This window comes from Strix uralensis, chromosome 11, assembly GCF_047716275.1.
Source record: "Strix uralensis isolate ZFMK-TIS-50842 chromosome 11, bStrUra1, whole genome shotgun sequence".
NCBI lineage: Eukaryota > Metazoa > Chordata > Aves > Strigiformes > Strigidae > Strix > Strix uralensis.
In genome coordinates, this window is record NC_133982.1 from 26,340,568 (window position 1) to 26,358,767 (window position 18,200).

General features: G+C 40.2%; 1 protein-coding gene across 2 annotated transcripts in view; it reads left to right on the forward strand.

The window, feature by feature from the left end:
• The window catches only part of IQGAP1 (IQ motif containing GTPase activating protein 1), a 74,824-nt gene that overhangs the window by 40,351 nt on the left and 16,273 nt on the right, over positions 1-18,200 (forward strand). For both annotated transcript variants that reach the window (XM_074880096.1, XM_074880097.1), the window contains 16 exons: positions 802-965; positions 1,342-1,502; positions 2,022-2,146; positions 5,696-5,859; positions 8,639-8,729; positions 10,213-10,380; positions 10,728-10,870; positions 11,199-11,369; positions 12,845-12,928; positions 13,027-13,098; positions 13,189-13,258; positions 13,699-13,907; positions 14,907-15,062; positions 15,210-15,373; positions 16,515-16,739; positions 18,029-18,169. In XM_074880096.1, the coding sequence (XP_074736197.1) occupies positions 802-965; positions 1,342-1,502; positions 2,022-2,146; positions 5,696-5,859; positions 8,639-8,729; positions 10,213-10,380; positions 10,728-10,870; positions 11,199-11,369; positions 12,845-12,928; positions 13,027-13,098; positions 13,189-13,258; positions 13,699-13,907; positions 14,907-15,062; positions 15,210-15,373; positions 16,515-16,739; positions 18,029-18,169 (2,308 nt within the window). The remainder of the gene's footprint in view (positions 1-801; positions 966-1,341; positions 1,503-2,021; positions 2,147-5,695; positions 5,860-8,638; positions 8,730-10,212; positions 10,381-10,727; positions 10,871-11,198; positions 11,370-12,844; positions 12,929-13,026; positions 13,099-13,188; positions 13,259-13,698; positions 13,908-14,906; positions 15,063-15,209; positions 15,374-16,514; positions 16,740-18,028; positions 18,170-18,200) is intronic.

Sequence of the window (18,200 nt, forward strand, 5' to 3'; positions counted from 1 at the left end):
TGGATTGCTCCATGAGGTGTGAAAGCTAGGTTACCTGCTGACCATTGACATAAATCTTACTTGGTTTGAGCTACAGAACATTTAACTGTTTCTAAATATCACGTAGCAAATAAAATACAGATCACAATGGCTGATTGTTTTTTGATTGATGCTTCTGACACCATGCAGAGCTCTTTTCTGGAGAAGACTGTTCAGTTCTGGCTGTGCAAGAGGAATGAGTGCAATTTATAATAGGTAGAAAGGAGACTGCTAGAGATCTGGGGAGAGAGGGTTTAGAATGCAAGAGGAAAATAGTGAATGCCTAATAACTAGGAGGCTGCCTGCAAAGTACCTTACTTGTTCAATGTGGAGCTCAGCATTTGTTTACCTATGTGTGATATTTTAAAGTTAGCCAATGTGTACCCACTATAGAGTGCCTGTTACTGCCTTGAGCAGAAGAGACACAGACAGGAAGAAAAAGCTGTTACTACTCATCCGTCCAAAAATTTGCAATCATGAAGCTTCTTACTATCAAAAGACTGAAACAGAGAAACAATCCACTGATAACCAAGCAAAAAGGTGAATTGGTTTTAAACATGAGCTTTATTGTAAAGAAGGCATTATGTATTTTAGTTGTCTACAGTAGTGGAAGACTAAGTGGGAAAGTATGGATCAGAAAGCTTCACTCACTTCCTGAAGCTAAGGAAATTATTCTTTTCCTTGTTAGGTATCTGATTATTGAGTAGAATAAAAGTGCTCTTATTACTGGGGAGTCAACTGTCTGCCTTCCTCATTTTTTGTGCTACCTCTTTGAACTTCTAGGGCTGGCAGCAGTAGCCAGAATTAATTCTGCAATTCGAATGGGTGATGCTGAGAAGACTGTGACAGAAATGATGAATCCAGAGGCGCAGTTACCAGAGGTTTATGCATTTGCTGCAGATCTTTACCAAAGGGAGCTGGCCACCTTGCAGCAACAGAGCCCTGAAGTAAGTACCACGTGCTCTCCTATTTCTGGAAGTTGGTGTGGATCACCGGCCCTACCTTCTCTGTTTCGTTCAATGTGTTCTCTGGAACAAACTTGTCTTGAGTCTTCATAGAACTGTTTTGGTGTTCAGTCTGTTCTGTTGTGCAGTTTAATTCCTAACTCTTGAGCTGCTTGTCCCTATAAGAGATTCTACTTTAATCTCTTACTTGGTGTTCTAGCTTTGTTTATGATACTCAGCTTTCTACTTTCATGTCATAAAGGTTGTCCCTTTGCTTTGTTAAGCCACTACTCTGACAACTACTCTATTCCGTGTTGCATGTGCAGCAATAGTTTGTAAAGAGCAAGTGAAATTAATTTGTTGTCCTCTTTGTATGCAGGGTAACCTCACTCATCCAGAATTATCTGTTGCTGTAGAGATGCTGTCTTCTGTGGCCCTGATTAATAGGGCTTTGGATTCAGGGGATGTGAATACAGTGTGGAAACAACTGAGCAGTCCTGTCACAGGGCTTACAAACATTGAGGATGAGAACTCTCAGAGGTGGATATTTCAAGGGATCATGTCTTTCTTTGATTTTGATTATATTCTGTCGCTTCTTGAATGCTTTTTTCCCCTCTTACACTTAATGTTCTTTCTACATTATTTATTACAGTATTGATTTAATCTCCATCGGCTCTTGCATCTTGTAGTTGTGATTACTGTTTCTTACTGGTCTGATTTCTGTGCCATCTTACAACACTTTCTTGTGAAGTTCACATTAAAGCCATGTTGTGGTACAATTAGGTTGTCACCGATAATACACCAGCTCACCCACTGTGTTCTTTGCCCTGGACCACCATTCAGTGTTTTACTGCTCTTGTCTGTTATTTCACATTTGGGCTGACCATCCTGCATGCAGCCTTTCCTCTTTCTCTTCTGCCCCCTTTTCATATTTGTTCTAGTTTAAACCCTTATGTTACCTCTCCCACTCTGTGCACAAATCTCATGCCATGTTATGTGTTCCCTGGCCAGCTTGTTGCGATGTGATGTTTGTTGGTTTTGGTTTTTGTTCTTTGACAGATACATCGATGATTTGATGAAGCTGAAAGCTCAAACACGTGCAGAAGGAAATGAATTTATCACATGGAATGATATCCAGTCATGTGTTGATCGTGTGAACATAGTTGTGCATGAGGAACATGAAAGTAAGTTTGCTTGATTTATGCTTGACTGAGCCTAGCTCATAAGGAATTCTAAAATTAGGTGCATGTCAATACAAGAAGTTATTGATTGACTTGTAGTTGAGTCATACATTAGATGTCTAGGAAGATCTTAGTTGTAGCAAGACTTGGTGGTCTGTAATATAAAAGGCTTGATAACAGGACTGTTGATGGAGAGATCAGGCAGTCAGGAGTGTCTGTGGTATTGAAATCAGTATCTCCAAACAGTTTATTAATCCTTCCAATTCAAATTTCAACCCTTTTGGGATAACAAAATATGCTGTCTGCTGCCAGTGTCTAGGATTAGTCTAGAATATTTCCTAATTTTGCTTCAATCTCTCAAATGTAATGAAAACTATTAACAAAATCTCTGAGTTAATTGTAGTCTAGTCTGGGAGTACTCCATCCTTTTTCCTCATTTGCTGTGTTCAGTAGAAGTCACTTTTTTTTGAAGTCTTGTTCTCTCTTTGGTTGCCATCTCTGGCCTGTTCAGGTTTTCCTCTTCTCCCTTTTACTCCTTCTTTTGAACATACTTTGGCCTTTTTACATTTACAATATTTAGTGTTCCACAGGCTCAGTCCAGGATGCTCCTCTACTCTTCATCTGTGGGTACTCCGACCTGCAAATGCAAGCTAAGCTACCCGTCTCTGTGTTGATGACTCTCAGATGTAATGATCTGTCAGATGCATTTCTGTAGTGGATGAGGAGCTTGAATGAAAAAGAGAGATGAGTTTATTTCCAGGTCTTATTCTCAGTCCTTTAATGCCTTGCTGTATTAAAACTACTTCAAAATTACAGTTTATTTGAAGATCAGCAGTGCAAATATTGCATCAAAGAACGAGGCTTTTGGAGTTACTTTGATTCAGGGATAGGTCAACAGAGATGCCCAAAAAAGTTTATTCTGAAGTGCTGTCTGTTCAACAGTTATGTATTCAGATGTTTTTGCTTAAAACATTTGATACAGGTTTTTATTTTTTCAAAGAACATTTAATTATCTCATCAGTGTGATGCCATTCAAATTCAAAGTTCAAGATACTGAGACCCAAATCTCAAATTAGAGTTGAAATGGAAAGTGCTGATCTCTTAAGAGGTTAATTGCTTTGTTTACAGTTAGTTCCATCAGGAAATTAGAAGCTTTTATTTTCTGTTTTAACACTGTATATGACTACTAGTTGTTAAAACCAGTATCTATAAAAGCTGAAATGACTGATAACTGATCTTCTGACCAGTAGAAGAATATGCCTGCACAGCTGTTGCCTTTTAGTACAAGATATTAGTAAAGTGCAAAAAAATCCCTGATAGGAAAATACACAAAAACCCATAGAAGTTATAAGTGTATGCAGCAACTGCGAGTACCAAAACAAATACTCTTGAAGGAAAAAATTCGTGATGCAAGCTGAGAAATGTGAATGGGTGTTAACCTAACTTCTATGCTTCTTCTAGTTCTGCATTTTTTCATTTCTAATTTTTAGTAGTGTTTATGTTAATAAGTGTGTCTTTATCAGTGATAAAAGACTGGGATTGAGCATAACGATGAAAATTTCAGCAAAACAGAAAACTGGAGTAATTCGCCTTTCTCTAAGACAGTGTTGACTTAAAATCCAGAGTGGAGATAGAGGAGTCATTGAAAATAGCACAATTAAGCCAGCTTATTCTTAGGTAGATCCTTGTAAGGTTCTATATCAGGTGGTTTAACTTGCTATTAATTTTTTTCAGTTTCATTAGCGGACCGTAATTTTTGGTTGTGACCAGTACTGAAAACCTCCTGCATGTGCAAGTAGTGTGACATTTAATTTCAAGCCATTTTTGTAATATTTAGCTCAAAGCCTTGCATCGTAAGGGGGGAGAGTGTTGTTGCAAATGTGGAGGTGATGATAAAGTTTATATTGTACACTGAGACAAACAGGTGTCTTCTTGCCACTTCTTGTTGTGTAGTTGGTGAGTTGTGTTTCACCTTGAAAAGACTTTATACTCTAGAGAGGGTTACATTTTAATTCAAGAGCTGCTATCTTGATTAAATTGTTTCCTGGATCTCCAAATAGATACTGGTTTTCCTGTTTGGGTCACATGAGCAGATTTGAGGAAACCACGCAAACACAGACCCACACTGGTGCCTGCACACGCCAGTCTCATAGTATCTTTTCTATGTAAGAGGTCACAGCAGCAGTCTAAAAGTTTGTGTAGTCCCAGCACCCTGTTTCTTATAGCACTCCTTATGCTGTAGAAAAGGCGCAGGAAATCCTATAATGACATATGCTGTTCTCACGGGGAATTCTTAATTCTTTGGTCTGCTTCATATATGTCCTTATGCAAAGACACTTTTTATCTCCTGTCTATGAATAAGTTAAATTAGTCCCAAGTAGGTCCTCAAGGCATACAAGCATATATTTTTCATTTCCGCTATCCTTGTCGGTAGATTCAAATTAAAAAATGCTTTCTCACGAGGAGCTGTAATATATTGTTGTTCCATGAAGTAATCTTGTCATGCCCATATTAGCAAACTAATCAGAATTACTACTTACATTCTGTGCCTTTTCCAAAGTCAAACAGTTATTATATCTGCTTTTTGACAAAAACCATGCCATCATTTTAGCAGTCCTGGTTCTTGCAGTGTCCTCAATGTATATTTTTCCCTAATTTCATGCAAATACCACTTCTTCCCTAAGAGGTTCTGTTTTTCATACAAACTTTTGTGATTCACTTTCCTGTGTAGAAGAAAAAAGTCACAGTCTTCGGCTACATTAACCAAAATTGGAAATCTCCACGCTGAGGTCCTTGCTTTCTTTTGTCTAAAAGATCTCTTTATTCTGTACTGATCAAACCATGATTTGAATTGATCCTTCTTTAAGCAGGGAATTGAATCAGATAACCTCTAGGGTCCACCTCAACCCAAGTTATTTTGTGATTCGCAGGAGATGGTTTCTGTAGGTAGGGCATGTATGATGTAGACTCTGTTTGCATTTAGCTAACTATAAGATAGGTATTTTTGTTTATTTTTATTTAGCTGAATGGTAAATTTTACTGTACTTGAATAGCATCCACATCTCTGATAATACAGCTAATAGTACATATATTTAATAAAAGTTTTCTGAAATATGAAGTTACTATTTTTAAGTGGTATTCTATACAAATCTTTAGCTTTATGTGAAGATTTCTTTCTAGAGAAGTCAGAACCTTGGAAGACTGTAACCTATGAACTCTGGCCATTTGGGCTTTGATAGTTCTCTTCCAGTGGCCCTGAGTTGGATGTCTGAGGACTCAATTCTATCCCTGCATGTGGTCTCCCTGAGTCCTCTTTTTTGGCCACCCCGTTTTTTTAATTGCAGTGCCGCAGGCATTATGACTATTTTCAGGTGGAGCAATAGTCTTGCTTTCTTTATAAGTAAATAAAGTTTTCTGTTAAAAATATTGCAGTTCTCAGCCGATACCTGGTTTAGGAAGGACTAACTGCACTTGTCTTGTGAAACAATGCTTATGATTATTGTTGACCAAAAATGGAACTTTGCGTTTCTCCCCCTACACCGTTCTCCCTAGGGATTTTGGCAATTGGTCTTATAAATGAAGCTCTGGATGAAGGGGACACTAAAAAGACTATTCAAGCCTTACAAATTCCTGCAGCAAAATTGGAGGGTGTAGCCCGAAAGGTAGCACAGCATTACCAGGATACACTACTTCGAGCCAAGAGAGAGAAAGCACAGGTGAGTGCAAGTAAATGCCACCTCTCAAAAAACCTTTACGTCTGTGTAATGGGCTTATTACTCATCCTGAAAGCCAGGAATCAAAACTGGAAGTGGAGAGCTGGGCATTCATACATACCATCAACTGATCTTACCCAGTTGGTTTGGATCTTTCTATACTAGAGAAAGAGATTTGCAGCCAGACCATATGAATCTTCATGAACTACAAAGATGGGTATAAGGATATTATACCCATAATATCATGCTAATATAAGCACGAGGTGGCTTGCTATAGCTAATTGTAGGTCCAGAATGAGATGTGTGTCTTGTTTGTGAAGAAATAATTTGCTTCATCTGTTTTCGCAAGGAGACCATGTTCATTCTAGGAGCTCTGAACTTCTGAATGCAAGTTTGCTGCAAGCTTAAGTATTATTTTTCCAGTGTTCTTTGTTAAATGTAGTCATAGGCATAGTTATATACGGAGAAAAGAAAGTTTCTGAAAGTAGAAAAATCTGTTAAGGGATAAATTAGAAAAAATAATTGAAGCAAAATACATGCTACTAGCAAAATATGTACTGATGCCTCTTGTTCACCTGGTGACACTTCTATTGCTAGTGACTTTTTGAGCGCTCATTGTTTTTCTTATTAGCCAAGGACTTCTACCTACTTGTACATAGTTGCCGCTTTCAATAACTGACTAAAGGTGAAGGTGAAGGTGGGGAGAGGAAGGGCAAGTCTTATCTTACGGGTTTAGGAAAGGCGATGAGACTGTGCCTGTGTATATGCAACTGATTGAGTAGTGTAGATGAGATTCTGACTTCTTTTTCTAATCTATTTGCAAAGAAGTAGCAGATGTCTCAGCTTTCAGTGGCTTGAGAGTGGTTTGGGGTTTTTTTTTCTGCTGTGAAGCTCATTGCTCTAATACCAATGCAGAATTTTGCATGGAGACTGAGATCTACATTGGTATAAGATCAGAACACTGATATATATATTTTTTTCAATTATTTTGACTAAAGGTAAATCCACATGATGTCAATAGCTGAAAACTATACATTTTTGATGAAAATCATTAAGCAGCTTCCCCAAGGACCCTGAACGGGTTAATGTTTCTCAGGAACCCATTTTGTGCTGAAGCATTTCCTCCTGCTGAGTCAGAATGAAATAATGAACTCTCTTTAGTTCGAGTAAGCTTCTGCCAGGCTGTGCTGGTAACTTCTCAGTTGGCATGAAATTACCTTATTTAGGCATGTGTTCAGTTTAGGGCTTCTCCTAGCAGCATGGTAATAATTTCAGAAATTGAAAGATCATATTATAAAGTAACTTAGTGGGGAAAATAGCCACTATCTGAAGTCAGTTGTTACTTGCTAACTAGTGATTTTGGTACTTCGGGGCTGAGAGGGGTTGTAGTTCACCGCAAGACGTTGTTCAGTTGCTTATGTGAATGGGGAGCGCTGTGTGATGCACGTTTCTCACATGACGAGGAGAGAGAGAAAAACAGTAGACTCTGTAGTAGGTTGCACTGTGTACCTTCCGAAAAGCCTGCAACAGTAAATCCATAGAAAACCATGGGATGGTTTTGATAGTCTTTGGGTTGATTTTTGCTGGTAGAGATTACAGTAGAGGAAGTTGTTTCTTTGATTATTCTCCCCCACTCCCTGGACAAGAGTTTCACTGTTGCTGGTACTCCTGTGGGACCCTCTGGGCTTTCAGATGAGACTTGCCTGTGAAAGGCGTGTTGGTCTCTTGAATGAGATATCAGTAAGCATGGCAGCTTCAGACCCGCCAAAAGAGTGGGGAAAAATGTGGAGGGCATGTAGAGAAATGTTAATTTTCAGTCTGGCCCTAAAGCTCTTGAACAGTGTAAATAGTGGCTTTTTTTGTGCAGTGTGATTATTATTCCATACCAGAAATAAATTTCCTGTGTTCTGTTTGTATGACGAGAGTTGTCAGAGAGGTGGCAGTTGTGTCTTGGCACTTCTTTCAGTAGTTACCTACAGGAAGCAACAGTGGGTGGGGAGAAGGCTACACTTGGCAACTGCTGGATCATTGTTCTTTATGTATATTTTGGGACTGGCTAAACACTTGTCTCTTTCCTCTTCTCAAATTTCTGCATGTAATATTAGTTGACTGGATTTCTTCAAATCCCAACCAAAATACAGGATACTGTGGGATCACTGCTCCTTGACAAACAATCTCTTAAACAACAACTTGAAACGTGGCTTTGAGCATGTACACCCAGCCACCATATGTACAATGCTTTTTGGTTTGCTAGTTTGTACAGACTTGTGAACTTCTGTGGACAGGAACAATAACAGCCTGATGTGGCATTAGTTACCTGAGAGTTTTTAGCTTCTGCACAGAGATGTGCATCAGCAGCTTTCTGTTCTAAGAACTCTTTGTAACCGTGTTCTGACAAAGGACTAACTTCTATTCCTTGAAAGTCATGTCCTCTTAGCAAGTAGGGCTTTAGGACTAACCAGTACTGAGTCCTTGGCCTTGTGTTCTCTTTGCATATCAGAGTGGTTCCCACTGACAGAATTTCGTCTTCATTCTGTTTCCTGAAAAGAGTATTTGATTGGGAGGTATTGAGTCTGGTAATGCCCTAGTAGTCTTTGCTAGTCACAAATGCACATGTCTTTGTGTTGGAGTCAGTTAGAAAGACTGAAATGCTTCCTGTTCCCTCTGATACAGAAAACTACAATATTGACTATCGTTGATTACAGATTATTTTACTTTGCAAAAATAGTGATACTTTTCTCCTCATGTTATGTATATTTTCTGCATCGTATATTCTCTTCAGGACACACAGGATGAAACAGCTGTACTTTGGCTAGATGAAATTCAGGATGGGATTCATAGGGCTAACAAGGACACAGAGGAGTCGGAGAGATGTAAGTATTGTCACACAAAATTGCAGTTAATCCCCATTATCAACCAAATACTGGTTACTTCAGGAAATGTTGGGAGCTGGAAATGTCATGTAAATGTGGCAAAGGACATCAAATGTGCTTATGTGCTTCTGGTGTAATAATTTTTCTTTGAAGAGTGATTCTTCACACACTGAATTTCTTACCTTTTGGAGGGATATGCCATTTTTCCAGTTTTGCGTGTGACAGTGTTGCCTCCTTTGGCAAACCTCTATCACATTGTTTGTCATTTGCAACTAATTGGGTGTGTGGGTGGTTAAGTATGAGAATGTTCACATGCAGAATTTAAATGGTGTTTTCCAGTGCGCGTTACCTTTTAGTTGTGTGGCATACTGTTGTCTTCTCTTGCTTCTATTAAGTATTTCTAGACTACGCCACATCTTTTTCAAATGCAGACAATCACACACATCAGTGATACCCACCTTTGCTCCTCAGCGCAGTTTGCAGGCGGACTGGCCTGCCCATCATTACATCCCAGTCTTTATAATGATGTCATTTCTGTCTCCAGAATCAGTGAAGTAATTACTACTCTTTGCTGAAGTTGGGGTTTTTTTTTTTAAACTGACGTTTTTGTGGGGGTGTTTTGGTTTGGGTTTTTTCTTGTTGTTCCTGACAGAAGCATTCTCTTTAACAAAATGTGAGGGTTTTTAAAGTCTTTTGATATATTCTGATGACCTGTTCTGTGTATACGCTGTTTGTTTGCTGGGTACCAAGGAATCATGGCAAGGAACATTTGGTCAAAACCAGGATTAAAGTATGTGCCCTTAAGCCTGAATAAGATCTTCAGATACCCTTATCTATCCATGTACGAACAGACATTTTTGCAGTCTTACCTACTGCTGAAAATTACTGTATTTGACGTTCGCTGTGTCAGAGCGATTCCTGTGCTCTTGTGAATACGTCTGTATTTGAGTTGCGGTTGTAGAGTAGCCCTGGAATGACATGTTGTTATTTTTCTCTTCCTCTGCCCTCTGTCTTTCCCCAATCAGGTTTTTGAATTGTTAACAAACTACTCCATACTTTTTTTCACTAGGGATGGATGGTACTAGTTGTTGAAAAGGCCCCTTTAGAGTTGTGACTTGCTCTGCCAGAAAAAACTGCCTTAACTAAAATGGATGTCAGCGTAGAGCTAAAACATTGTGTGTTGCTGAGAAATATTGGTGGTAAATCAGCACCATACTGGCACTTGGGGCACACAAATTATGTGCTGCCAGGTGCAGTACCACATACGGTTGGACACTGGTTACTGAAGAGGCCTCCATGCTGCAAGTTGCCTGATTGTTTTTATTTGTATTTTGTATTTATATAAACTTAAATATTTGTGTGTATACACACCAACTGTAAGCAGGTGTTCACAGTTGCCTTGCTCTATTCTGTTGTTCTGTGTTTGCTGTGAGTCACTGAGCCCCTGAATGCCAAGATAACCTGCTTCCTTGTGTTATCCAAGTCTCTTTAGGAATTCTGGCCATTAATGAAGCAGTAGATCATGGTGATGTGAGCCAGACCCTAAGTGCCTTGCGTTCACCGGATGTTGGGCTATATGGAGTCACTCCAGAATGTGCTGAGACGTACCAGCGAGAGCTGTCAGAAGTTAAGAGAAGAAAAATGGCAGCAGGTAAAGGTCAAGTAGCTAACAGTGAAATAAATTCAATATTATTGGATGTGGAATCAGAACCAGAAGTGAAAAAGACTCTGGGGAGAAGTCGTGTGTTACAGGTGGCAACTGTGGATGCTTTGTGAACTAAGTTTTTAAAAAGTGAATAGTAGAATGTTGTCCACTTGTAGGATGTGTTGTGTTTAGGTAGTTGTCATATGAGGTCATTAGGGACTCGGAAACATTCCTCCTCTTGCTTGGAGGAAGGAGCATCTGTATGTGTGGATTTCCTAGTTGCAACATTTGTATGTGGGACAGATAAGACACTTGTCTGTTATTGAGACTTACACTTCAGTTTCTGCTCTTAGGGGGCGATGGCAGTGAATGGGTGAAACACTGGGTGAGAGGAGGCTATCATTATTATCATAACCTGAGGACCAAAGAGGGAGGATGGGATGAACCAGCGGATTTTGTGCAAAATGACATGCAGCTGTCACGGGAGGAGATACAGGTAGCGTAGATAACACATGCTCTTTCTCTGAAAAGATGATGTTCCTACTGTTCCCATCCTTAATGCAGCTCTTAAGAGAAAATGCCTCAATGCCATAGTCACGTTAACAAGTTTAGTAACTCATTTATTTCACTGGGTGTCATCAGATTTGTGTGTGTCAAAACTCCTTCTCCCATTTCAGAAAAATTCATCCTGTCGGTCCGTGGTGTTGTGAAAGGCAATGTTGAAGTTTCCTGTAAGCACGATACAGAAAGCTGATGTAACATCATGATGCTTGTATCTCCGTTCTCTTTTTCTGACTCTTCTTCCTACCATAATGTTAATCCAGAGCACCATATCTGGAGTCACAGCGGCATACAACCGAGAGCAGTTGTGGCTGGCCAATGAGAACCTGATTACAAAACTTCAGGCTTGCTGTCGAGGATATCTTGTTCGCCAGGAATTCAACTCAAGAATGAATTTTTTGAAGAAACAAGTCCCAGCAATCACTTGCATTCAGGTAAAGATATCCTTTATGTTTGAAACTTATACTCTGCAATTGTTTTCTATACGCAAGCTTATTGACAGTTTTTGTTCAGTTCAAACAGTTACAGCACACAATTGTTTTCACCTCGTTTTGCAAATGATCTGAAGGCATTTCCTTTTCCTGAAGAGTTTTGGTATATTACTTACTTTCCCATGTCATATATAATCAAGAAAGTCTTCTCAGGCAGAATTGGAGAGAGAACTTATTTGAGGAAGCTTTACCTATCACTTCATTATCAGATTCAGTGTTTTGGGAATAGAGCGATATGAAGTTTGTTATATGTCTTTGTGGTGATCATACCATGTGTGGTGGTTTAGTCCCTGCCGGGGTCTGAGACCGCACGGCCACTGCCCCTCCCTCACAACGGGAGTGAAATACAAAGCCCCGGCGCTGAGATAAGGAGAAGTTTTAATACAACAGTGCAACAGCAACACAACAAACAACAACAACAACAGTAATAACAATGAACAGAGCAAGCTATGTACCAATACAGCAGTGAGAACGGAGAGATGGCATAACACACGCGTTAACCGACTCTCCCACGCTGCCGCACTTGGGCACCAGGAGGTGACTTCAGCGTGGTATATGAATAACCCCGCTAGAGCTTCCCCCCACTGCTGGGGAAACTTAACCCTATCCTATCTAAACCAGGACGCCATGTGATGAATTACTACTGTGATTCCTCATGAATTGAAGAAAAACAACATGGCTTTCAGTATTCCTGAGTAACATTCTTCGTCTCTTAAATTTGTCCAGGTATTTTGAGGATTGAGGACCTGCAAGAGATGGTGGGATAATTCAGCATGAGATTGGGTGCATTTACAGGAGAACAATGAAAAAAATCTTTCTCTGGTGCTGTAACCGAAATGCATGCAAATGAAGTAGATGCTTTGCACCCTGTTACCACTTTATTAATTGAGCAGTAGATGTGTGGTTTTTTTCTGCCTAAGTAGCACGTGCTTTGTGTGTATATTTGAAAAAAATCCACAACAAAACCCCTAAAACCACTCTCAGCTCATTAAAATAACACTTTCTCCCTTTAAGTGTAGTAGAACCCCTTGCCTAACTTTTCTTCCAAGTATCAGTAGCAGTGAGCCTGCTCTGAAGGCTTATAATGTTAATCACTGTTCTCGCCAGCAGCAGCGTCTGAGAGATGCTCGTGTAGAACAGTTTCTGTCAACTTGACTGTTTAGCTGCATCCTTGATCTCTAACTGTGCTTCAGAAGGCCCAGGCTCTTCATGGAGCAGTTTCAAGTCTCGTGATTACAGTTGATGAAATAGTTAATGCTGCACACTGTATATCTCTTGATAAGATAATCATGTCTCCCCCACATTTTACTTGGCCAAGAGGGAAGTTGGGAAGCTGAGGAGCAGAAAGAAGCTCAGATTTGTAGTTATTTCTCTTCAAGTAGAAAAGTAAAGTCAGTGCAGCTGTTTTGTGTTTTCAGTCCCAGTGGCGCGGCTACAAGCAGAGGAAGGCATATCAAATTCGTTTGGATTACCTGCGAGCACAAAAGGACCAAGTAGTGAAGGTAGTGAAGGCTCTCTAGTGACTTCTTTGGTAAACCTTTTGGGTAGTGAACTTTGTAGGAAAGGTTTTTATCTGAGTATTTTGGTTTCCCTTCTATAGATTCAGTCAATGACCAGGATGTATCAAGCCAGAAGGCGTTACAGAGATCGTCTACAGTATTTCAGAAACCACGTAAGAGGCTATCTTGGTAAATGAATTTGGTACATGACTTCTGTACTCTTTCCAGAATGAGGTCAAGTGCTTTTATTTTTTTAATCCTAGATAAATGATGTTGTAAAAATTCAAGCCTTTATACGAGCAAACAAGGCACGAGAAGACTACAAAACGCTCAGTAAGTATTGCCAAGAGGATAAAACTGATGTTCCTTGAACCTCTGTTTGCAAGGGATGTTCCTAGTGTGATCTTATTATATCAAGACAGTTTTGAAGAGCGATTGGGATGAAATTGGTAGGGCAGTGTGGGAGAGTAGGTAGTTCTTAAGGCTGAAGGAAAATGTGATTCCAACTGTTGCTTTTGCTGCTGAAAAATAGAACCATAGCTTTGCAGTTAACTTTGGTGGCGTGGACTACCCTAGACTTATACTGATGTCATTCTTTACTGTTTGCTTCTCTCATGATTTACTCAAAACAAGAAATTCAAAATGTCAGAAGCTGTTTAGACATGGTGGTGCTAATTTTATTCTGGCTGCTCCTTGATACACTGTTTAAACATAGATAAGATATATGTTTACTTCTGTTTCCCATCCCCTGATGTTTTCATGCCTATTTTTAGTTAATGCTGAAAACCCACCTATGGCTGTGGTCCGGAAATTTGTCCACTTGCTAGATCAGAGTGACCAAGATTTTCAGGAGGAGCTTGAGCTAATGAAACTGCGTGAGGAGGTTGTAACCTTGATCCGATCCAATCAGCAACTGGAAAATGACCTCAATCTCATGGACATTAAAATTGGACTGCTAGTGAAGAACAAAATTACTTTGCAGGTAGGAAATGTGCTGATGGGAGACCAGCTACAGATTGAACTGAGCTCAGTGGTAGTTAGCATGGAGAGCTCCTGGCCTTGGATGTCAGTTGCTCAGGCCCAGCGGAAGACATTGCCCTAGCCTTGCAGACTTTACTCCCAGTACGTTCTTATTCCATTCTACTAATTTAGTATGTATCCTTGGAAAGAAAACGGCAGAAGGAGAAGAAACAAGACCTGAAGCTCAAAAAGACAAACACCAGACTGTCTTGACCTAATTAATGCAACAGATTGTGTGTTTGAAGGCTTTGAGAACTCTGTTCTGTTGCTCCTTTGTGGTTAAACAAGCGACACTCTGCAAGCTTGCAGTGATGGCGGTGATTTCAGAGGCTGGAGACACACTCGTGCCACTTGGTGTTGGTTAAAGGAGGCCCCCTCTATCATTTGGCTGATGTGACTAATTTCACAAAAAAAAAAGCTCTTGCTGATACAGCACTGCCTGTTCTTCAAGCTGAAGTTCTGGTCAGCTTTTCACTTGGTCCTGGATGGCATGACACTAGGCTTCTCCCAGTGTAAAATCTCAGTTGTAGTGAAATTAATCTCGGAAGGAGACTGCAGCTTTTGGGCTGGTGCCTGCAGTGAAAAGTGCCACTGCTGTCAGAGTAGGCAGAGGTAGCAAACCTAGCTGACTATGAAATAGGATTTTTACGTTTTAAGCCCAATTTAGAAAAGGAAGACATTTTCAGGCATCTTCAGGATGCTACCAGCTCTGCCGAGAGTGACTAACCCTTCTAGGGTTTCAGACAAGTTCAGGAACAAAGTCAGGGACAAAGCAGAACATGTAATTCCAGTCAGAGAAATTGCTGCCATCGCAAATAATGCTTCACTTCAGTAGCCCCAGGCATATCCTGACCTTGCCTTTCCACATACAAGAGAAGTGAGCTCTCAGATGCAACTGTTTTCCAATATTGCCTGTTATAAAATACTTAGAGTAGAATCTGTCCCTGTTCTTTCTTTCCAGGATGTTGTTTCCCATAGCAAAAAACTTACCAAGAAGAACAAGGAACAGCTTTCTGACATGATGATGCTCAACAAACAAAGGGGAGGTTTGAAAGCTTTGAGCAAAGAGAAGAGAGAAAAGCTGGAAGCCTATCAGCACCTGTTCTACTTACTTCAGGTAAGCAGTTTCTAACACTGCTTGGTAACCTCTTGTCTCAGAGGCTTGTATGTCTTGGCACAGTCTTTGGTTATGCACTGTAGTTCAGAGCCACCATAGACAGCGGCCTGTGTGGACATGCACACTAAGTCATTTTTCTTGTTGTAGACTAACCCAACCTACTTGGCCAAGCTGATTTTTCAGATGCCTCAAAACAAATCTACAAAATTCATGGATTCTGTCATCTTCACGCTGTATAACTACGCATCCAATCAAAGAGAGGAATACCTGTTGTTGCGGCTTTTCCAAACAGCATTGCAGGAAGAGATCAAGTATGTGGTAGCGTACGGCACATTCTTGCTGTTGAATCAGTTTTGGCAATTTCTTGAATTGCGGCAGTTTTCATGTTATGTCTCATGCTAATATGCAGATAATGCTAACATGTCCCTTCAGTGTCCTCTTCCCACTTCACATCTGTTCTTAATGAGGTCTATAAAGGAAGAGTTGAGTATGTCCATTGAGGATGAGGGCTTTTTACTTCAGTCAAGATTTCACTGCTCAACACGGCAGCTACTTTTAATCTGATGCAAAATCATCCTGAAATTCAGGCTAATCTCAGTTCTCCAGTGTCTGGCTATAAACACCTCCAACAAAAAGCAAACTCGGGCTTTACAAGCTGGGGAGAGAGCTAACACTAAGCTCTCTGGATTTCCAGAAGCTGCTGAGGAGGCTGAAACCGAGAGTCTTTATTGTTTGGCATTTCTATTTACTGTCAGTGTTAGGGACTCTGTCCTCAGGCATGTTTTGCTTGATCAGTTGGGCCTTAGGAGCTTGGTGTTGTGTGACTTCAGTTCTTTACAGTGCAGAGCTGCCCAGCTTGCTGTGAAGAAGAATGTGCAATAACATTTCTGAGGAACTACTCTTTAAGCACTTTGGAATATGCCCTGAAACAAATAACTTCTAAAAGAGATTATTTTTTTTCACCCCTTAAATTAATGCTTGGGAATTGTAGAAATTTTGTTCTCCGCTGCTGTGTTTCACATAGCTGTATACTAGGAGTGGCTTTTGTTGTCAATTGCTTGTTTTCTCATTTTAAATACTAGAAGAAACCTGCTGTTCTTTTTCTTCTCTACATAGCACATGCTCTGTTTCCTTTGTATTTTTGAATTGTGCTGTCAAATACAACGTACAGTCACCTTTGCTTTAACTGTCATTGAGATGACTACTGGCAAGTTGCATTGAAATTCCCGAACAGAGGTCATAAGTTTCTTGCCTCATCTGTCTTGAGAAGTGTTCCAGTATTGGTCTTACACAGTGTTGTAGTTTGTTGCTGTATCAAGATTTTTAGTACAAATCCATCATCTGTTTCGTGAGGGTGATGCTCTTTAACATTTTGTTTTATGCTGGGAAATGGATCTAAAGCTGACAGAGTTATGCATACCTCATATTTCATATAGAGTCTTTCTTCTTCAGATCAAAAGTAGACCAAATACATGAAATTGTGACGGGGAATCCTACTGTTATTAAAATGGTGGTAAGTTTCAACCGTGGTGCCCGTGGTCAGAACGCCCTGAGACAGATCCTGGCACCAGTTGTGAAGGAAATCATCGATGACAAATCGCTCAACATCAAAACTGATCCAGTGGATATTTACAAGTCTTGGGTTAACCAGATGGAGTCTCAAACTGGCGAGGCCAGGTATGGGAACTGTTTCTACTGTGTTTTTCTAAAGATTGCTTGGCTGCTTTGCACTGCTCTGTTAATCAGTCCAAACCATCCCTGGCTTCACTGCGTGCCTGTGTCCAGCTGATACCGGCTTTTCCATCTAAGATGGCTTTCATCTGAGAGTTCTAAAGATCGTGTTCTGCTGATGGTGCTGAGGGTATTGAAAGGGAATCTCATTAGGAGATGGAAGAAGAAATGCTCTTTGGTGTTTGCCTACGTTGACTTGGTAATGAGCTATGAGGTGCCCTCTAACCTAAAAGAAATCATGGTAAGAAAAACTATTTGGGAATCTGTCCGTGTCAGTCTCTGTTCATGTTGTATATAGCCTCTGCAAACTTAGGTACTATTTGCAAGCCAGCAAAGCCTCTTTTGGTGGAGGAGTGTGAGATTGCAGTTCTTTTAGTCCTAACATCTTTCTAATTAATATCAGACACTGATAACAGTTAGATTGTACTAGATGGTTTTGTGTCATTCTGGTTTCTTCCAGTGCGTGTGATTTGCTAGAACTTGAGGTTTCTATTGTGTTCTATTGTGTCTGGGTTCTTTAACATAGCTTTAAAAAAAACCCACAAAAAGCACCATACAGATGAGTGAGTTTCCCCATTCAGAGCAATCTGCAGTCATATATCTTGATGTACGCCTAGTTCAAAATTCTGAGTGTGTTAAAAATGCAGGCAAAAGTGTGTGTTCAAGTCTTTCTCTTTACATGAGATTTAGGAGACACTTATATGAATTACCTGCTTCATCTGTCTGTCTTCACTGGAGTACTGTGCAGTAACTTTAGCTCATGGAGAAAACGTAACTACGCATTTGGCACTGCTTCCTACCCATAGCATGTTACAGCAATTTTACGGATGCTGTTCTAGCTGCTGGATTGTGTCCAAGCATTTTATCATGTTAACGTTCAAATGCATAGCTTGCTTTTTCACCAGTTTATTTGCAGACTGAAGTACCACTGCATGTCTCAGATGACACTTTTTTCCTTAGTGTGCATGTGTGTATGCCATAAAAAAACCCACAAAAAAACCCAACCAGTTTTGAGTTAGCTGGGCCTTTTCTCACAGTGGCTATTGCAAGGGAGAGTAGAGGGAGTAAAAACAAGAAGTATTCAGCTCCTCCAGTGCCTGAAAGGTTAATTGAAGGCAATGCACAGCTCTTGGCAGCTAAGTGAATATAAGCTTGTTTCTGTGTCCAGCTAGAAATTCTTGAAATACGCTAACCTGAGGAATACTCACCTTCACATGTTTGGCTTTTTCAAATAGCAAACTGCCATATGATGTTACACCTGAACAAGCTCTAAATCATGAAGAGGTGAGGACGCGCCTGGATGCCTCAATCAGAAACATGAGAACAGTGACAGACAAGTTCCTGTCTGCCATTGTTAGTTCAGTGGACAAAATCCCGTGAGTCTGGTGTTACCACAGTATTATCTCG